We start from the raw sequence: 20,953 nt of genomic DNA, 5'->3' as shown, positions 1-20,953 counted from the left end.
ATAATTTTCATGCCTGATGCCTAAAATTGTTCATCCTAAACTCTTTGGAAAATACTTAGAAATAACTATTTTGTTCACAGCAGGAGAAAAAGATTTTGTTTGTCATACATCTTCCTTTTCTTAGCCAAAACTAATCTGCATCCAGACATGGCACAAAGCATTTTCACTCACTCTTCACACTCAAAAGGCACACATGCAAATAAATACGTTGTCAGCACACACTTAGAAAACTACTCTGTACATAGTCAAAAACTTTAAAGTTTTGCACCAAAAGAAAAGGATAAAAAGGCATTTTGAACATTGTGCTGTTTGCAAAAACTATTCCTTTCATCTGTTGTCTGTAGCACAGAGTTAGCCATAGCTGCGGATAAAATGAGGGGAACAGCTACAGTCCTGTAGCACTTGACATACGCAGTAGTAGTGACAGCCTGGCACCAAGGGCCATCCCGTGTTAGACACAGACACACAGAGATGCACGGGCATGTGCACTCAGACAATAGATTCTGGGTAAACAAGAAGGCTAATTTTTCTTTTTTTTTGTGCCCTGAAAAAGAGAGGAAGAGCTAAAATATCAAACCTGAGGTTCTGTGCATATCAATTGGTAAGAGACATGCTGCTGAAACATTAGTTTGGCTTTATGGAAGCAGTCATCAGAAATTCAGTCGCTAACATTTCAGCCATATGGTAACGTGCATCTCATCCTCAGCAGATGAACAGATGTGCCAACAGCTGAAGGGGCAAAAAGCTGGGTTCCAACACACATTTCATTTTTCACTACCTGGAAAAGACTTAGGAGGAAGTTGGGGCCAATTATGGAAAATGAGTAGGGCAGGAAAGAGATCTTCTTAAGTTCCTGTCTTCCCTTTTAAGTACATCAAGCATGCAGAAATTTCTCACACGTGCTTTGCACCCAGAAGCAATGCTGGCATTAGCCATAAACCACTGCATATAGGTTAAGGCTGCACTGACCCTCAAATAAAAAAGCCTAATCCATTGTAAATATGCAGAAGACACTCAGTTCTGTTACCACCCACTGCTTGCTACTTTCATTCAGTTTTTAAGGAGTCTGCCTCTGAGGTATGGTCTCTAATTACAATTACAGCAAAACACTGATTAGGATGCACATGGCAAGATCATAGGAAACAAATATAAAATTGTCTTGACAAAGTAACTGAATGCATTTATTGGGATGGTATTGCTTTTAAATAGCCTTAATTTCCAAAGAATTATTACTTGCTAAAAAAAAGAACATCTTTATGGATCTTTAAGTTTTTGAGTGCAAGATTCTCCCTCTCTCTCCTGCTAATACCTGAGAGAGTAGACCTAGCATAACTCATCAGGGAATTTGCTGTATTTGACTGCAGGAATGCTCATTGTTCCAATATATTTGGGGGTTTTGTTGTTTACTACAAAGATTGTATTGGTTCTCAGTGAATGAATATGGAAATCAAGTCCCAGTCTGGATTAACCTTCAGACTACCACAAATACATTGTGCTTCTTGGAAGTAATCTGTGTGTTTGTACACACGTGCACATAAACACACACACACACAGAGGCTATATACATCTGCAATTTTATACCTCATTCTGATCAGATTTGTAGTTTGCTTCATGAAATACAGTAATGCAAACCAGGCTACTCATTTCTCTCTGTAACATGAATGTGACCCTATTAGCGTCAACCTTGAGAAGCCCAGGACACAGTGCAAATCCAGGTAAATGGGCTTGGTTAGGGATGTTATATCCACTTTATTCTGGGCTGAGCCTCCATTCTTTCTCCTCCCTTCACTCCCTTAGTTTCCTGGTCCCCATGGATAATGCTCATAGTCTGCATATGCCCCTACCGTTTGCTTCCATCCTCACAGAAGAAACACCCTATGCTGTTGCTGTCAGGACGTCTGGTGTGGTACAGTAGGAGGAGGTTCTAGATACTAGAAGTCGTAAGGCCAACTCTGGGACAGCAACTCAGGAGTCCTTTCCAAAACGGCTGACATCTGTCCAGATCCTTAATTCTACTGAGAGAAAAAGGGGTTTAAACTAAATGAATCACCAAGGGGGTTTCTTTGGAGGAGTCTCATCAAGCACAGGCATAGGCCCCATCCTGCTTATTGTGGTGGCAGGAAAATAAGCAAGCAAGCACATCGTTCAAACTAAGATACAGTTTTGTGCATGCCCCACACCTTTTTGCACATTTTAGACCCGTTCAGCAGTGCAGTTTTATCTTCACTTTGAGCTGATGGCAGCCACTGCTGCATGAAAGCCCCAAAATGGCTTCAGCAGCTGGAACGCCTGTATCAAGACAAAGCAGGGAAAGAGATCTGCATGACCTACTAGAAACAGCTTGTGCTCCAGTGCCCAGACATGAAGATTCACATCATCTAAGAAAAAAAGATTCCCAAAAAAATGCATAAAACCAGCCCCAAATCTCAGCTGCAGGAGCAAGACAGCCTGCCCTTGATTATGGAGATCAGCACAGAAGTCTGTTTAACTTCCAGCCATCCATACTGAAAATTCCTCAGTATTTGCTTCCTGTCATATTCTTTGCAGAGCAGAGCTCGTATTCAAGAAGTCAAGGACTGTGGTACCCATAGTGCGTTCACAGACTCTGCAGTGTGAACCAGTTTTAGATTCCACCACTTGCCTCCTCAACCGTAACTCGAGTGGCTCAGGGCTGAGAGGTTCCCATCCCTGTTCCCTGGGTGTCTCAGCACCACCAGAGATGTTACCTTTGGTACCCCTTGCTGAGGATTCTTCTGTGCATTTTAACCTTTATCTCAGGAGGCAAACACAACATTTTACAGAGGACAGAGACACTCTCTCCCCTCTGTGCTCTTGTTCTGCCTCATGAGAACACAGGGATGATGGGTCCCAGTCTCCTGCTTATCAGCAGTCCTGGAAGTGGACACGGCTCCATGCAGTGCCCGTGGTCAACCGCCAAGTAAAACAGACAAGAATGGGCATGCCTGGGTGAATGCAGCTTTTTCTTCCATCTGGAGCTACAAGCCTTGACGATAAGTGTGTGACTGGGTGTTTTCATCCATAAAGAGATCTTCAAGACGTTGTTACAGGGAGTAGCTGACACATCCCATCTATCTATCTATGTCACTATGGTATCTAGGCACTGTATAATTTCACATTATAGCTGATTATGGAAAACATTTCCCTAGAAGACTGTTGGCCCTTTAGTAACACTAATGCCCTCTTTTGTGACATTCCCCGGGACTGTTACAAGAGCGGGGCTTGTCTGCACTAAGAAATTTACCATTAAAATTATACAGCCATTTCATACTGCATAACTCCCACTCGGGATGCTTTTCCAAAAGAGGCACTTTTCTGATCTTATTTGTGTTACTCAACTGGGGAAAGGCATTATTATTTGGAATAATAATAGAGATCATGCTGTTACACCTGCAGTACTTTAACTACGCTGATAACTGTTGTAACTTTTTTTCAAGCCAACAGACCTTTCTCAGTCTCTGTCATTCTCCATTCATCCAGTACTGTGCCACAGGAGAAATTCTGGAAATCCAAAGAAACCTGCAATGACAGTCTGTAATCTGAGCTTCTGTCAGACCAGGCGTTTTGGGATTGGATTTGTCTCCTCCTGGACTAGACAGGAAAAATCTTCCCCAGCTGATTTCTGCTAATACCTTGATCTGTGGCCCATCAATGAGCAACTTATTACAAAACCTACATCTTTGTATTTCAAGGTGTTTTGCTTTGGTTGGATGTACTGTTCATGAAAAGATCTAGGTGCCAGAATCAGGCTTTCAACATGCATATTTGCAATGACAAATTCAAAATTCCCTTTCCATTGATGTTCTTGGAGGCATCTTCAGACTTGCTGCTGCAGTCGCTACCACTAAATGCCACTAAATCAGTAAATCCATTTATTGAAATAGTCATACAGAGCTGCAGCAATGACACACAAACTCAATCCAATTCAAAGCTCTTCTAAGCAGAAGGAAATAAAGATTCAGCTCTGTTCTCTGTGAAACTTGAGTAAAAAAGGGTGGAAGCTTATGGATGTATATGGTAAAGAAAAGGCCATTCAGGGGACAATACAAATGAACCCTAGCAATAACTCAACAGGGACAAGAAGGTGAATGGTGTCCCACTCCTTTAGCAAAGCACTGAAAATACCTCTGGGATTGTCCAAGGCCCCTTGATTCAAGATATGTCTTTCCATCAGCTCTCTGAAATGCTCAGCAGTAACATCTGGAACCCCCATCCAATTATCAGATGAAATGCAGGAGGATCAAAGAGAGAGTTTCCCAGCTCTCCTGAGAACAAGCTGGAGCGTGGGATAATCAGCAGCTTCTGACTGCTGCTAACCACCTCTCACTCATTAGCATTTTCCCCCGGCCTCCCCACCTGCATGTGCAGTCCCCTCTGCCTCCAGAGTACCAAGGGCCCCTCCATGCACGTTTCTCTAAACCTGCCTGTAACAGTCGCTGCCCTGACACATCCTACAAGTTTATAGCGGTCTCTTTTCTCCTCTTGCCATTAACTGGAGGCAACGCCTTTTGGGACATACTTGCACTGCTTGGGAGTGGGGATGAGGGCAACAGATGGGAGGGTTGGGGGGGGTCAGGAGCTCCAGGGATCCTGGTGCATCTCCAGACGGGTGACACCAGGCGAAGAAGGTCCCCCGTGGAGAGTCAGCCAATTCACGACAATCACACCAATATGGCTACGTGCCGTGCTCACTTTATTAAACAAACAGGTCGTATTTATAACTTAAACCGGCCGCCCACCCGACTTTACACACAGGTGATTGGATAAAAGACTCTGGCCATGCGGGCACCCGTGTCACATGCTGCAGGCACCTGATCAGAGTGTGCCAATGACTGTGTCGATTCTGCGGTTCCCAGGACTTGCTCTGCACCTGGCTTCTTGTTCGTGCATAGCTTGTTTTATTTCTCACACTGCTTGTTCCAAGGACAATTTAAAGTTGCTCTGCAGCTTCAACTAACAGGCCTTGGTTGTCCAACCTGGACAACGGTAACATATGTCCTCGGTCCTTTAAAAATCCCTCTACGCCCCTCCAGCTTTCCTGTCAGTCCCTTCAGGTACTGGGAGCTGCTCTAAGGTCTCCCTGGAGCCATTTCTTCTCCAGGCTGAACAACCCCAACTCCCTCAGCCTGTCTGCACAGCAGAGGGGCTCCAGCCCTCTGAGCATCTCCACGGTCTCCTCTGGACTTGCTCCAACAGCTTCATGTCTTTCTTATGTTGAGGGCCTCAGAGAAGACACAGCACTGCACGGGGAGGGTCTCACGAGAGCAGAGCAGAGCAGAGCAGAGGGGGAGAATCCCCTCCCTCGCCCTGCTGGGGATGTAGCCCACGGCATGGTTGGCTTTCTGTGCTGCAAGCACACGTTGCTGGGCCAAGTTGAGCTTCTCATCCACCAACACCCCACAGTCCTTCTCCTCAGGGCTGCTCTCCATCCATTCTCTGCCCAGCCTGTGCCTGTGCTTGGTATTGCCCCAGCCCACATGCAGAACCTGGCACTTGGTGCCTCTTTCCTACTTTCCATTAGATCTAGAGATGTGGGTGACTTCCCTTCTACGGAACGTGCAGCAAGAGCACTATGTCAAATCAAGGTTCTCTCTCTTTGAGTTTCAAAATTTTTTCACAGATTGGTACTTGCATAACGGCTGCTTAGAAAAGAAATCTTTGCCCAGAGGAGCCTGCTGTGTGGCCCAGCTCCCAACGAGGTGTTCAGGCCTGGACATAACTTTTAATACCAAAGTGCAAACCACTTCTGTTTTGATGGAGTTCTGAGAGTTCCGACACCGTTCAGGTAACAGCATGAAATGTTGGCATGTGGCTGAACTCTGTTGATTCAATAGCTGGTAAATATTCCCTGGCCAGCCTTCCAAAAGTAATCTGCCCAGGGGGATGCAGGAGGCTTGGCAGCAAGTAAAGCAGGGCTCTGCAGGGTAGGGGGGTGGTTTCTCATTGAACGTGTCCTCAGGGAGACTGACATGTTTGAAGCAAATGGGAGGCTGGTGGAACAGGTGCACACAGCCAGTGTGCATGTTGTAAATAGATGTTATGATTGCTAGCCTTAGGCTCTGTGTTAGCAATTACTATATCCAAATATAAAAACATTGGAAAATATCAGAGCTGCACAACACAGGACAGCCCTGGGAAGCACAAAAGCCAGGAAACAAAACCAGTGCATTTACAGGTACCTTAACTCCGCATCTTTGTGTTACATGGTTTGCTGTTAGATGCTGGCAAAACAGAGTGTATTACCTCTGGAAGAACTAAAGTCTGCAGCAGAGTAATAGTGAGTGCTGCTTATCGTATGGAGCCTTTCCCTCTTTGTAGACAAGTCAGCTAAGAAGTTAATTGTATTTGTGATTGTTTTGCTAAAAATGGTCTGGCGCTGGAGGCTGTCCCAGTGTGCCTCCCCAGCCGAGGGCAAAGCCGTGTCTTTTTGCTACTCTAACGTTGTTCCTTGCTTGATAATACCGCTGTAATGGTACCCAGTCATTTACAAGCGGAGCTGCAACCCTTTGCAGCCTGGGGTCAGATGAGAAGATGCCGACAAGTGATGTTACAAGGTGGGACAAGTGCTTGCCCCTGTGTCTCTCTCACTTTCATGCACTCTTCAGCCTTTGCCCTCAACACTGAAGTCTTTTGGCCAGGAGGCTCCGTGAGGGCCATGGCTGCTTCTGGAGTGCCTTGTGCAGAATATGTAACAGATAATAAAAACGATTATTGGTAATGAATTATTTAAGATTTTGTTACTCCCCTGTTTTCCTTTTTCCCGACGCAAAGTTTCCCTTACTTTCTGCTATGAGGTCCCCCTTTTTTTAACTTATTACTGTGAGATTCTGCCTTATTCCGTCCTGCCCCCCGCTTTCCATCGCGAGGCCTCCGGGCTTTTCATAGGATTTGGCAGTAACCTTGGTTTGCTCGATCTGCCCTCAAGATCGCTAGCGACCACCCCTTGGTCAGCAAACCCCCTTCCCAAGGTACCTTTTCCTCCTGGGGACTACGCTGCTCACCTGACGTCTCCATGCATCTTACCAGCCTCGGTGGCCACAAGCCAGCGATGCGCCACTGCTCCAGCGGCGTGCTCAGAGGCTCTACCTGGGAGGTGTCCTTTAAACACCCCTAAAAAACCCAAATCCAGCCACACCCCGGTGACAACAACAAAGCCACAAGCTCTACCTCCTGCACCAAGGGCTTCAGAGTCGAGAGGGAGCACCCACATCCTCGTGAGCACCCGCTGGCAGGGGCCACTGGGTTTCCTCTCTCACCTGAGGCTACCACCCAGCACGGTGCACCATCTAGGCTTCCCCCCCACCCTCACACCCGGGGGGAGCAGGTTTGCAGGCGCTTGCCTGACCTGCAGCTGCTCCATCTGCCTCTCCAAGGCTGCCACTTTCATCTCCCAGCTCTTCCTCAGCTGCTCCTCTTGCTGCAGCACCTCTGACTTCTCAGAGAGCTCGTTCATCAGCTTGCCGCACCACTCCTGTAACCTGGCCACCTCAGCGTTTTGCCTGCACCAACAGAAGCAGCGTTATTCCAGCCCGCAGGCCAGTCAAGCATCCCTGGCGTTACCCAGGGGGAACACATCCTCCTGTGGGCCTGATAACAGGGCTTGAAACATCTCAACGGTTGTGTTGGCCTGCTTCTCGGACACGCCTGGTCCTTCAGGGATGGGGTGGAAGGAGCTGACACATCAATTTCAAAAGCTTCATTTCCATCACAGGAGACATTCCTTTCTCATGAAATAGAAGACGCAAGGATCTGTGTTCCCAGACACAGGAGAAAGCACTCTAAGCAGCTGGAGTCTGCTCCGTAATTAATTGACCACTGTTAATCACCAGGCAGTAGGGGTGGTGGTGGTGGTGGGCTCTCAGCTTGCCATTCCCTCAGCCAGAATTCAGCAGGACCCTTTTTTCTTGCCTGACCAGAGACAGGTCATGCACATACCGCACAGCCCAAGTGTGATTTGCACATCCCTTCTCCATCATGACCCCCAAAGCTGCAGTGCTGGGGGGACAGGACACGTGTCTACCCAGTCCTGCCTGCGTGGAATCTCTGGTGTGTCTAATATAGAGGCTGAGCACACGCAGACTTCTCTGGGAACAAAATGGAGGCGGGTCTGGCCTTCATCCCCCTTCCTGGCCTTGGTTCTTCACACACCCCAGAGGTACCAAGTACTCTGGGGGCCTTTTCCCCCCACCAGCTCCTCAAATGCCACTGATGTCAGCGCCAGGCTCAGCAGCTTTATTGTGAGGAGGCAGGCACCAAGCTGTGACGTGGTCTCTGCCATTTCCCAATAAACCAACTTGAAATAAAAAAAAAAACAAGAAAAATTATTTAAAAAGAAGAAAACCTGGGGAAAAAAGGGTGGTTTTGTGTGGAGTTTCAAAAGGAAAGCCACAAGAAGGGGAGAGAGAAGGCAGTGCCCAAGGACTTCCACCACACAGCACCCGCAGGGACAGAATTTCAGGGGTGCGCTGAGGCTTAAGAGAGCAGGAGCAGCCTGCGCTGGGCTGGCGAGGCTGTGCTGCTGTGCCCTGTCCCCACGCTCACGCTGCTGTGCCCTGTCCCCACGCTCAGCCTGACCCCATGGCAGGGGACCTCGGGGTGCAGCCAGTGTGAGGACACTCGTGGCTGGAAGGGAAGGCTTCTCTCCTTTGCGTATCTTGGAGAAAAAACAGAGGGGATGGCTGTTTGCAGCACAGCAAGCAAGGCGGGGAATAAAGGATCTGCTCCCGGCCACAGCAGGGTCCTTCTTCAGTGACCCCAAACACCTGGCTGGCTTGCAAACTTAATAAAAAATTAGTAAATAATAACCGGGAAAATGAAGCAAGGATAAGCTCTTTTCACTACATCATTGTAAATGCATCGACACCCAGAAATACACAAAAAGATACGTGCCAAGAGCCACCCATCAAAGAGAGGCTTCCTTCCATGCTGGGTCTCACTTTCACACTTCTTGCACTCCAACAAACAAAAAAACCCCAAAACAAACCAAAAAAAGTAAAAAAGAAAGAAAAAAAATAATTTCACCAGTTGATGTACAAACAGAGTCTTCCCTTTTCACAGATTTGTGGGTTCTGCCTGCCCCGATGTGGTCGGTGCGGTGCCCTTGGGAACAAACGGTAGTTGTACAAAACAGTATGAAGATTTTCTTACAAACATATGCCTGCAGTGTTTACTGGTTGGGTTTTTGTGTTTGGGTTTTTTTTTAAGTTTCAAAACTAGGTTTTAGGTCACAAATGGCTTGCAACTTTTTTCTACAGTAAATCAGGCATATATTTTTAGTTTTAGTTTTAGGAATGTGTAAGGCATTTTGGCAAGCTGACAGTAAGGTCTAGGTCACAGACTCATCAAGCTGAAGTCCCTTCCTTCAAACTGTCCTCTTCCCCCTGGAGAAGGAAAAGAGAGGTGGGTTACTCAACTGGGTCTCAACCTTATTCTCATGGCAGCTCAAGCATCAAAGCGTTTCACAGATGGGCCAGGTCCTGCCTTTTGAGAAGGGAGAACCATGACCACCATCTCCTGTGCTCCCAGAGCTTCCCAAAAGCCACCCAGATGGTTTCTGGCAGCAAGTGCCACCTTGTCTCCGGTTTTCAACCACTGGCTGACAGGCGCTTCCCCCTGCCCTCCACCAGCACCAAGGGGAGGGATGGCTGTGGCTACCACCAGTACCGTTTCCTGAAGCTGTTCTTTACACTTCTTCATTCTCCCTTTGGCCAGTTGGTCCTGGGTAACCTTCAGCCGCTCCTGTAGTTCGCTTGCTGCCTGGCCCCGGTTCTTTCTCTTTTTTTTTTCCTAGTTTTTCCTACATGGGAGTCAAAAGAAGGCATCTGCCTGAGTCTCCCTTGGCCGTCTGGTGACACTCCCCCCTCCAAAACATCTCGGGTCACCTCAGGTCTCCACTGAGCTGCCTCGGTAGCCACAAGCCAGCGATGCACCACTGCTCCAGCGGTGTGCTCAGAGGCTCTACCTGGGAGGTGTCCTTTAAACACCCCTAAAAAACCCAAATCCAGCCACACCAAGGGCTTCAGAGTCGAGAGGGAGCACCCACATCCTCGTGAGCACCCGCTGGCAGGGCCACTGGGTTTCCTCTCTCACCTGAGGCTACCACCCAGCACGGTGCACCATCTAGGCTTCCCCCCCCACCCTCACACCCGGGGGGGAGCAGGTTTGCAGGCGCTTGCCTGACCTGCAGCTGCTCCATCTGCCTCTCCAAGGCTGCCACTTTCATCTTCCAGGTCTTCCTCAGCTGCTTCTCTTGCTGCAGCACCTCTGACTTCTCAGAGAGCTCGTTCATCAGCTTGCCGCACCACTCCTGTAACCTGGCCACCTCAGCGTTTTGCCTGCACCAACAGAAGCAGCGTTATTCCAGCCCGCAGGCCAGTCAAGCATCCCTGGCGTTACCCGGGGGAACACATCCTCCTGTGGGCCTGATAACAGGGCTTGAAACATCTCAACGGTTGTGTTGGCCTGCTTCTCGGACACGCCTGGTCCTTCAGGGATGGGGTGGAAGGAGCTGACACATCAATTTCAAAAGCTCCGTTTCCATCACAGGAGACATTCCTTTCTCATGAAATAGAAGACGCAAGGATCTGTGTTCCCAGACACAGGAGGAAGCACTCTAAGCAGCTGGAGTCTGCTCTGTAATTAATTGACCACTGTTAATCACCAGCCATTTCAGACTTTCTACAAAAAGAGAGTGCCAAATTCTTCCCCCTAGCTCCTGGTTGTTCTGTATGCACCAGGCAGGTCTCAGTTCTCTGCGGCACCGCTCCCATCAAAGAGCCAGCGACATTTCTTCTGAAGTTGGTGAGCACAAGCTCTCCGAAGTGTGGAGAAATGCTGCAGCGCCTTCTGGTCCCCTCTGCCCCCTCCGCTAGCATCAGCACAGGTGACTCCAAAGCAGAGAGGGCTTCCCCTGCCCTTCCACTTGGGAAAAGCATCCTTGTTTCCCCTGCCAGGCCCACAAAAGCCATTTGGCAATCTCTTCCTCACTCCCTCCTCTACCTCCACTTAGCTGGGGCGTCTGTAGAAGCACCCTCAAGAAAGGGGGTGGCCAATCATGATGGACAGCCACCCCCAGGGCTTGCCAGAGGGCGGCCCCAGGCTCTGCCCCCCACCCCCACCCCTAGTCTTACTTGCTCTCCATCTGACTTCTGATCTGGCAGAAGGCATCGCTCAGGATGGAGTTCTCCTGCTGCAGGCGAGCCAGCTGCGTGTCGGGGCCATTCTCCAGCTGCTCCTGCAGGGTGCGGATCTAGGGAGAGACCAACAGGGGTTAATGCCGCCGCTGCCAGCCCCTCAGCTCTCCCCTGAGGAGCCCACTCCATGGGCAAGAGGGACTGGCAAGGAAGCCACAGCGAGGTGTCTGCTGATGCTGACAGCCCCTGCGGCTGCTGCATCCCGTGAGGATGCTCCCACATCCCTCTTCTAGCGTGAGCACCACGGCTCAGGAGCACTGCGGGGCTCTCGCCCCTCCCCGAGGCTCTGGTCCCCTCGTCCACCTCGGTCTTCTCCAAAAGACCAGGCAGCTGCCACCGAGGGCCAGCCGGCAGCCAGCGGAGGAAGCTGCAGAGCACCGCGTGGGGCTCACCTTGCCCTGCAGCTGCTGCGTTTCGCTGACATGGTCCTGGTAGCTGGCCTGCATGCGTGCCTGCACCGCTGCCATCTCCTGCTCGCGGGCCAGCAGCTGCTCCTTCAGCTTGCCCTCCAGGGTTGTCGCCTTGGCCCGCTCGGCCGCCAGCTCCTTCGAGGAGAGAAGCCACCCGGTCAGTCCTCAGCCTAGGAACTTCCCTGCTTTAAGGGGACTCGAACCAAGTGGCCTCCTAGCTCAGAAGACTTTAAGAAGTGTAACCCTTTCGGCGCTGCCCCCAGGCCCAGCTACACCGTTCCGCACTTACATTTCCTCCTGCATTAAGCTTTGGGCTCAGTGGCCACTGGATGCCACTGTTGTTCCACATTGGGCCAGCTAAGAGACAGGAGTGAGGGCCTGGAATTTTATTCCCCTCCCCGGCCCCAGGATCAACATCATCACATCAAGTTTGTGGCAAAGCAGGAAAACTAAAAAAAGAAAACACCCCCACAAATGAAACACAGACTCCCCCTCCGCCCCCTGCCAAGGCAGGGATGCTCTCTTGGCCGGCTGGGTGATGCCGTGCCGCTGCCCTGGGCTGCCTGCACAGGCCGGGGTTTAGCGCAGCACTCAGTGCACAGGGTGGCTTCGCCCTCTCCTCTCCTGCCTGCAGGCAGATGGACCTGCTGCAGCAGGGTCCTGGCGGCTGCGGGGCAGGAGGTGCTGAGCACGACGCGCCGGGGGTCCCTTCTGACTTCAACACCCAACGAGAGGTGGAGGCAAGGGGCTGAGTCAGGCAAGGGGGCTGTAAATAGCACCAGGCTCCTTAAAAAGGGACTGTTCAACACCTTCTCAGCTCAGGGGCTCTGCCAAGAGATGAGAAGGGCTTTACTGTCCTCCGTAGAGCAGCAGAAAGCTGCAGTCTCTTACGGGCACGGCTTTAGCCCGCTCCTGCTGCAGCTGCCAACAGGGCACGTGCCTCCCCGGGCTGGATCAGGCCCAGGAGAGGAGCTCAGGTGGGCATCTCCTCCCCTTTTTGGGGAGAAAACAGCAAATGGATGAAGGGCCCAGAGAACCCCTGGGCTTCACCTGCAAGGGCGGGTAAGACGCGGGGAGAGGGAGGCACACGGCGAGCCGTGAGGCGCAGAGCCTGTGCCAGGGGTGCCGGGAGGGCTGCGCGGCACTTACCTGACTCAGCTCCTCCACCTTGTTTCTGGCAGCGGCTGCAGCCTCCTGCTTAGTGGCGAGCTGCTTCTCCTTCTCCTCCAGCTGGCGTTTCAGGACAGTGACAGGGTCACCCTTCTGCTTGGCCTGCCGGCACAGGGTGGCACATCAGCGGGGACCACCACCTCCGCATCCAACCCCTCCACCCCACACGCACAAGGTCCTGCCCTCTGCTGCAGGGAAAATTCAGCTCCCGTCTCTAAGGCTGACCCTCGGGGGACAGCCTGCCCGAAAACGGGCTGCCTTCGCCCCTCCGCACCCCCGGAGGCTTGGCCCAGCCCTGGTGGACACGAAGCTGCTGGCAGCCCTACCGCGTGCCAGGTGTCCTGGACGATGCCCGCTTTCTCCGTCAGGATCTCGATGAGCTGCTGGGCCTCCCCCTCGCTGAACACCGTGCTGCTGACAGTGGACACAAGCGTCTTGTAGGGCAGGTAGAGGGGCCCATCCGAGTCCGCAGGTGCTGGGGAGGAGAGAGGAGGGGTTGGGAGCGCTCGAGCCAACGGCAGGGCTGAGTAGCATCACCTCAGTTGACTTCAACCCCATAACTGCCATTTCACGCCAGCAACCGCCCAGATGTCCACAGCCAAGTTTGATACCTCTCTAACTGAAAGCAACGTGAAGAGCACTGGGGACGGCGCCCACCACAGACAAGCGTTCCCTGAGCCAGCTGCCACCTCTGCCTGGCTCTGCTACTGCTCCTGCCGCCCTGCCACCGCCCTCCATCACACTGAGCGATTCCAGACGGAGCTGGGCACGCTTTGCTAAAGCCAGGGAGCAGAGACATGGTGGGCATCAGAAGCTGGACTCCATCGTGACACAGCCTCGCTGGGGGACTGTCGCTCCACGCAGCGGTGCCAGTGATGCAGAGCAGCAAGGTCATCTCCTGCCTTTCACCAGGCAGGTTCGTTCCAGCTCTTTGCTAAGGGAACGAGATGACTCCAGCCCTTCTCCGATCCCTCTGCCGGCTTACCCGACGGGGATATATGCAGAGGAACTTGGCCTTACCTGGCTCGCTCTTCTTCTTGGATGCAGCCACCTTCTTGACAGGTCCATTATGCTTCTGCTCCTCATGGGCTGGAAGAACATTGCTTTTCTTTATGGTGACAGAGCTGACCACTGGAGCACTTTGGTGCGCCTCTGGGACCTGTCCATTAGGTTTCTCTTGATTTTTCTTTCCTTTTCCTTTTTTCTCAACAGCTTCCTCTTTCTTCTTTTTCTCTTTTTCCTTCTGCTGAGTCTTCTTAAGCCCTTTGCCTTGCTTGGCCAAGGCCTCCTCAGAAGGACGGAGGACCTTCTCCATGAAGGTGAACACCAGGAAGATCCCGATGGCCGATACCACCATCAAACCTCCAAAGAGCACAACATTCAGCATCTGAGGGTCATAGACATCCATCCTGCCTTATTCTTCTGTGCCTGCAAGACACCAGAACAACAGTTAGTGGGGAAAACAAAGAGGCGCAACGGCCTCTCTGTGAGCAGCGAGTTTCCCATGTCCATCTGTGTTGTGTGGGCAACCTGCTGACACCCCCCGCCCCCTCCCAGGTTTGCGCTCCTCCGCTGCGCTGCCTGCACACAGTGCTCCAGCCACACCGCAGGGGCTGCTTGCACTGGCTGCAGCAAGCTCCAGAAGAACCAAAGAGGGGGAAGAAAAAAGCAGGGATGCAATCAGAGACAGCCACGAGCAAAGTGCCCATGCCATGTCCAATGGGACGCTTTTGCACGACCCTGGGCAATACCTGCAGCCCTGCGGCAGTAAGAGAGCCCGTTTCCAGACTGCCTGGTGCAGTTTGGCCAAGACCTGGGCTCTCCCTGGGCCACCTGGCCTTATCTCTGCACCCAGGCGCAGGTGGAAGTGCATCCAGGGTCTCAGCTTTGGAATAAAACACCCCCCTGGAAGGGGAAAGCATGCACGGGAGAGCTTTCCCCAGCTTTGCAACAGCCCTGGCCGCCTCCCTTTGCCACCCGCACCCTGCGGCACTGCTGGCCTCTGCCCAGCCTGGCAGGGAGGACACACAGCGACCACATCCCACTGGGTCGCTGCTCCCAGCCTCCAGTGACGAGAACCACCCCAGCAATGATGCTACAGACGCCACACAGAGAACCAAGACGCTACCATCTCCTTGCAATGCAAACACCAGGAAAAGGCCTAAGTTCAAGCCAAAAAAAAGCAAAAGCGTGGTCATTAACCATCTCATCTCCCCAGCAGATGCCCACAGGAAGAAACGAGACTTGCAAAGGGAGCACTGGATGTGGTGCTTCTCTTTCCACCTCTGCTGTTAACTGGCGGGCATCCGTTCCCACCCTCCTCTCCATGCTCAGGTTCTCCACCCATAACACACGGAGCCACAACGGAGACTGTACTGCCTGGTCTGAGACCTGGCAGGCAGGGTGCAGCCCCATGCGGAGGAAGATGCTGCTGCCTCCACTCTTCTTAATCACTAACCGAACCCCGTCCCAAGTCTGGAAGCCAGTCTCTTCCCCGCTGTCCCACTCGTGCGTTTCCCCCATGGGCATCACCTCCACGTGGCTCACAACCCCCCCGATGCTGCAGTCAGGCAGTTCATCTGCGCAGGGGCACTCCCCAGGAGGTGCCAGGCTGCGCTTTCTCGTGATCAATGCATCAAGCCCTCGGCTATCAGAAGTTCCCATCCCCGCGCTTAACTGTAAACATCATTGAATTTCCTCTTTAAGAGGTTGTGGGCTGGGGACGGAGGGAGTGGCTGGAAAGGGAGGAGGCAAAAATAAGAATAAAACTAAGGAGATCAGCATCTTTTCAAAACCTCAGTGCTCACAGGGAGAGACCTCAGAGCCTTTCCCTTTCTCACAGCCGACAGCGGCGAACTCACTCACAGCCGAATCTGCACTGGTGCAGCCAGGGGGTGACAGTGCAATGGAAACATCGTCTCCAACCCCCAGGGGGGTTGTTGAGGGCTGTTTCAATCAGCAGCCCAGCTCTCCCTGCCCGCCTCGCCAAGCATCCCAGACAAAGCAGCAGAGAGCCGGCAGGCGGGCAGGCTGCCAACGCCAGCTGGAACCAGCCTCCCTCCGGCAGGACCAACTTTCTACACCAGGGCACTGCGCGAGATCCCAGCTGATACTACAGGCATCGCTACCCCAGGTCCGTCCCAGTCGTTTGGGATTTCAGCGGCCTCAGCCGGCTCCATCCCAGCACAGCTGGTGCCAGCCCCCTCCCTCCTGACAACGCAGCATCACTTTGGGATGGTCCCCATCGGGACAGAGGGATTATTCCTAACCTGCAGGGTGAAAAGGGATGGATTTCCTCTTCCTGGCAGGAAACAGACACGAGGGTCCAGAGAACATGTACCCACGTCCTTCTGCTGGCTTTAGGGCCAGACCAATGTGCCCCGGAGCTGACCGGGGCGGAGCTGAGCGCCCTGCATTCCTCACCTAGCAACCCCAACAATGCGCTGGTACCAACAGAGCTGCTGACCTCACACTGCCACCACGTCAGACTTAGATCAAAATTCACCACTCCAGCTTAGGGCAAGGGCATCACTGACGGCTGGCAAATGCTCTCCAGCCCCGTCAGCTGCTCCCGCCACCTCCCAAAGCAGCTGGATGCTGGATTGGTGTGGAGAATTGGTTAGCTGAACAAGGGCACTTTAACATCGGAATGTTGAGTCATCAAGATCTTAAGAAGTATCGAAGACAGCTTACGTGAAGACTAATGGTTCACAAAGACACTCTATCCTTGTTATCTTTGGTGAAAGTAAGAACAAGGACCTTATGGTTAAAGAAATGGGAACTATGCCCAGAAACAAAGAGTGCTGACGAAGGTTGACCTTTTAGGTGGCCAGCCAATGAGGAGCTTAACTTTTGCAATATGTATGACCTAATTATAACTGCTATAAAATATGTAACCGTAGCTTAATAAATGAAGTATGCTGATCTCTCATATTGAGCGACTGCTTCTTCCCTCCGTTCCGGCAAATGGCAACAAATTGGCGCCCGAACAGGGACCTGGAACGGGACCAGAGGACATAGGACCGGCGACCCGATAGCGGAGTCCGGACCCGGCGACCCGATAGCGGAGTCCGGGAGCCACGGTCGGCGGAGAATTTGAGTGCGGTCCTGTAAGCAGCGCAGGAGGCGGAAGGGATATCTTCCCCGCGCCCGGGAGCACCTATAGAGGCTGTCCCGCCTGCTACGCGCCGCCGAAGTCTGCAAAGGCTGCAATTGCGCGCAAATTGAGGTATGAACAGACAAGCGGCGTATAATTTGCTCGAATGCTTTTTAGAAAAGCGGGGCACTGAGGGGATAGATCTGAAAAAGGAACTTCCTGACTTATTAAGCTATGGCGTGGTCAGGGGATTTTTTGCAGATCCTAATACAGTTTTTGAGGAAAGCGAGTGGCGAAAGCTAGGGGATAAATTATTCGATGCTGTTATAAGTGAGGAAAAAACAGCAAAGAAATTAATGAAGCCGTGGCGGGCAGTTATAAATACTATCACTATGCATAAAGCTGAACAAAAAGTTGCTGCTGCTGCAGCTGAGAGGCTAGACGGTACGGCTTCTACCAGAGTGCCCTCTGTGCAGCAAGCAAGTGCTACTCCTTCGCCTGACTGCCCTTTGCCCCCTTCCGTGCGCACCTTGGTTGTCCCACAGAACCCTAGTGGACCTTGGGATCTATCCCATTTAAGTTCCACTTTAGGAAATGGGTCGACAAGCTCACATCAAGCTGACGGGGTAGCTCTAAGGGAGATGCTCACGGCTCCTCCTGCCTCCACAGCAATAATCGACACTAGTGAGGCAGAACAACCGGTGCTAGGTACTGTCGCACCAGCCTCTGGACGAGGAAATAATCCCTTTTTGGGCCGTGGTGTGTCAAACCTTGCTTCAGAACGTCAGCGGTGTTGGCAAAAGGTCGCGGAGGCGGCTATGAGCTCAGGCGATCAAGAAGCTGCAGCTAATCTCATAACTGAAACATCTGCATTTCCAGTCATGTATCAGCCAGATGGCCAAGGTAACCTAATGGCCACAATTCAGAATTTAGATTGGAAACTACTTACTCAGTTACGAGCCACAGTTAATGATTCAGGTATTAAGGGAGAGCCTACACGCCAGATGTTAGACTACCTTTGGGGAACTAACATCTTGCTTCCAGGGGATATACGAAGTATAATGAAGTTAATTCTTACACAACATCAACAACTATTGTTTAATGCACACTGGCAAGCAGCCTGTGTGAGGTCCGTAGCCGAAGTGAGACAACCAGGCGGCCCTTTGCACGGGGTTACACTTGATGAGCTTATGGGACTTGGCCCCTATTTACGTCTTGAAGCTCAGGCGTTAATAGGTCCAGATAAAGCTAAGGAGGCAATGTTACTTGCTCGACAAGCTTTTGATCAGCTTAAAGAGCCTGGGGGAATTCCTTCCTACATGGGAATTAAACAAGGAAGGGAAGAGCCTTTTGGATTGTTCATTGACAGGGTGGCCAGCGCTATACAAGCGGCAGGCGTTCCCGACTATCTGAAAGGTACCATTTTAAAGCAATGCGCAATCCAAAACTCTAATCCTGCTACTCGAAACATTTTAGCCACCCTTGGTGGCCCGTACCCCTTGGTGGCCTTCCCGCCACTTGGTCAATCGAGGAGGGTTTAGAGCGGATGGCACAGGTACCAGTGGGACCACAAGCTATGCTAGTGGAAGCTGTGAAAGAGTTAGGGAAAAACTTACAAGAGCATGCCCGCTCATCGCACAGCCAAATTATGGCAGCTCTTGCACCTTTGCAAACTCCGGTAACTCGTCCGGCGCCCCGTGGATCAGTTCGTCCCCGGTGTTACCGTTGCGGAGTAATCGGACATATGAGAAGAGAATGCAACGCAGGTCCAGTCTGGTGTAAACGATGCAATTCTGACTCGCATGCTGAAACAACTTGTAAACAAAGAAGGTCGGGAAACGGGACGACCAGCGGGAGGAACCGCCCCGCGTCGACACAAAATGCGGCCGCTTATCCAGCATCCACCAACAACAACCCTTTTCTCTCCAACCCGCCACCAGCGGAAGCCTTGGGCTGGACCTGGCAACAGCAGTAAATTGCACCCTAATAGACTCTAACACCACGCGAATTGCTACGGGTGTACAAGGACCTGTTCGAGTAAATGGCCAAGCCGTTGGAGCATTATTAATAGGTCGCTCCTCAGCCACTATGGAGGGTCTCACTGTGTTAACGGGCCTGATTGATAAAGACTATCAAGGTGAAATACAGATAATGGTTCAAACATTGTTTCCACCCTTATTTGTTCCAAGAGGATCAAAGATTGCACAGCTTATACCTTTACCTCACCTAACTGAAACCATTGCCCCTGTACAGACTGCTCCACGAGGCTCTGGAGCTTTTGGTTCCACAGACCAAATAGCTTTATTAACCCTTGGGTTACGACAGCGACCTCGCAAAGCAGTTTCGGTACAGTATGTGGATCGGATGATTACACTTTCCGCTCTATTGGATACCGGGGCAGATGTCTCTATTATTAGTGAACGTTATTGGCCATCTGATTGGCCCTCTCACACTACAGGTGCTACTGTAGCCGGAGTAGGAGGACTCACTTTAGCTCGCAAGTCACCCCTCCTCCAATGGACTATAGGAGAAAAGGTTATCAGTTGTTGTGCCTCTATCATTCCGTTACCTGACGGGGTGCAAGCCCTAATAGGACGTGACATACTTGCACAAATGGGAATGGTTCTGACTACAGAAACCCCTTTTTAGGGACGGCCATTGTTTGGACTTTCCCAATCCAGTTGAAATGGAAGACTAATACACCTGTGTGGATTGAGCAGTGGCCGTTAAAAAAGGAAAGTCTAGAACAGGCCCACAAATTAATACAAGAACAGTTTTCACAAGGACACTTGCGACTCTCGACCAGTCCATGGAATACGCCAATCTTTGTCATCAAGAAAAAATCTGGAAAGTACCGGTTGCTCCATGATCTTCGTGCAGTTAACAAACAGATGCACGACATGGGTGCATTGCAGCCGGGATTGCCCAACCCAGCCATGATTCCTGAAGGATGGCATATTCTCATTGTAGATTTGAAAGACTGTTTCTTCACCATTGCACTACATGAAAAAGATAAACAGCGCTTCGCATTTACTCTACCTTCGCTCAATCGCGAAAGGCCCGATCAGCGGTTTGAATGGACTGTACTGCCGCAGGGTATGCGAAATTCGCCCACCCTCTGCCAAATCTACGTCGATGATGCTCTGCAGCCTTTGCGCCAGCAGTGGAAAGAGACACTCATCTACCATTACATGGATGACATTCTGTTGGCTCAAGTGTCCCCTTTTTCTACCACACAAAAGGAGGAGTTAAAACAGCGCCTCGCATGCAGGGGCTTGATAATTGCACCTGAAAAGATACAGGAAACAAGCCCCTGGAAATATTTAGGTTGGCACATAACGGATGCTGCCATCCGACCTCAAAAACTAACAATACATTTAGAGCTCCGTACTCTGCATGATGCTCAAAAACTCTTAGGTGATCTTCAGTGGTTGCGCCCAGTTGTGGGAATTCCGAATGAGTTGTTAAATCAACTCTGCCCTTTATTAAAAGGAACGGACCCCGCAGCGCCAATTCATCTATCAGACAAACAATGCCAAGTGTTACAACAGATTGCGTCTTTAGTAGCTGAGCGGTCTACGCAACGCCGTCTCGCTGATGTACCTATTGACTTAACTATTTTGTGTGGCGAACAACACCTTATGGCTGCTTTAACACAAAATAAAAAGAAAACGGGGGAGACGGACACCATTGTGCTGGAATGGATAGCACCCCCGCTGCAACCTCGCCGCACAGTACAAGAAAAGATCAGTACGCTGGCTGAATTAATAAAGAAGGGCCGCCGCCGTATCCTCCAGATAGACGGTGCCCCTCCTAAAACAATTTGGGTGCCAATAAAACAGACAGACTTTGAATGGTATATTCAAAACTCAGAAGAACTGCAAGCGGCTTTATTTACTGATGGGGCAACCCTGATAGCTAAACCATTGACATCGACTACTCTTTCTTGGATGGAGAACCGGAGCTGGATTGTCAAACCTAAGCGGTCGGCTCAGCCCCTCCCAGAAGCCCTCACCGCTTTCACAGATGCCGGACGACGATCACAAACTGCTGCAGTTACATGGAAA

The 20,953-nt window shown here is 51.2% G+C and overlaps 1 protein-coding gene across 1 annotated transcript; it reads right to left on the bottom strand.

The window, feature by feature from the left end:
* Positions 1 to 9,993: 9,993 nt before the first annotated feature.
* On the bottom strand, positions 9,994 to 16,390 carry LOC308057984 (ribosome-binding protein 1-like; the record flags this gene model as incomplete). Its single annotated transcript, XM_080411986.1, has 7 exons — positions 13,811 to 16,390; positions 13,117 to 13,265; positions 12,770 to 12,892; positions 11,603 to 11,755; positions 11,148 to 11,266; positions 10,194 to 10,352; positions 9,994 to 10,003 (listed from the first exon to the last, which is right to left on the bottom strand). Exons 1-7 carry the CDS (start codon positions 14,196 to 14,198, stop codon positions 9,994 to 9,996), a joined length of 1,101 nt encoding a protein of 366 aa, XP_080268112.1. The 5' UTR covers positions 14,199 to 16,390.
* Between the last annotated feature and the right edge of the window lie 4,563 nt (positions 16,391 to 20,953).

The sequence above is a fragment of the Falco punctatus genome, assembly GCF_963210335.1.
Source record: "Falco punctatus genome assembly, contig: scaffold_57, whole genome shotgun sequence".
In the NCBI taxonomy this organism is placed as follows: Eukaryota; Metazoa; Chordata; class Aves; order Falconiformes; family Falconidae; genus Falco; species Falco punctatus.
This window is presented reverse-complemented; position numbering and strand designations above follow the sequence as displayed.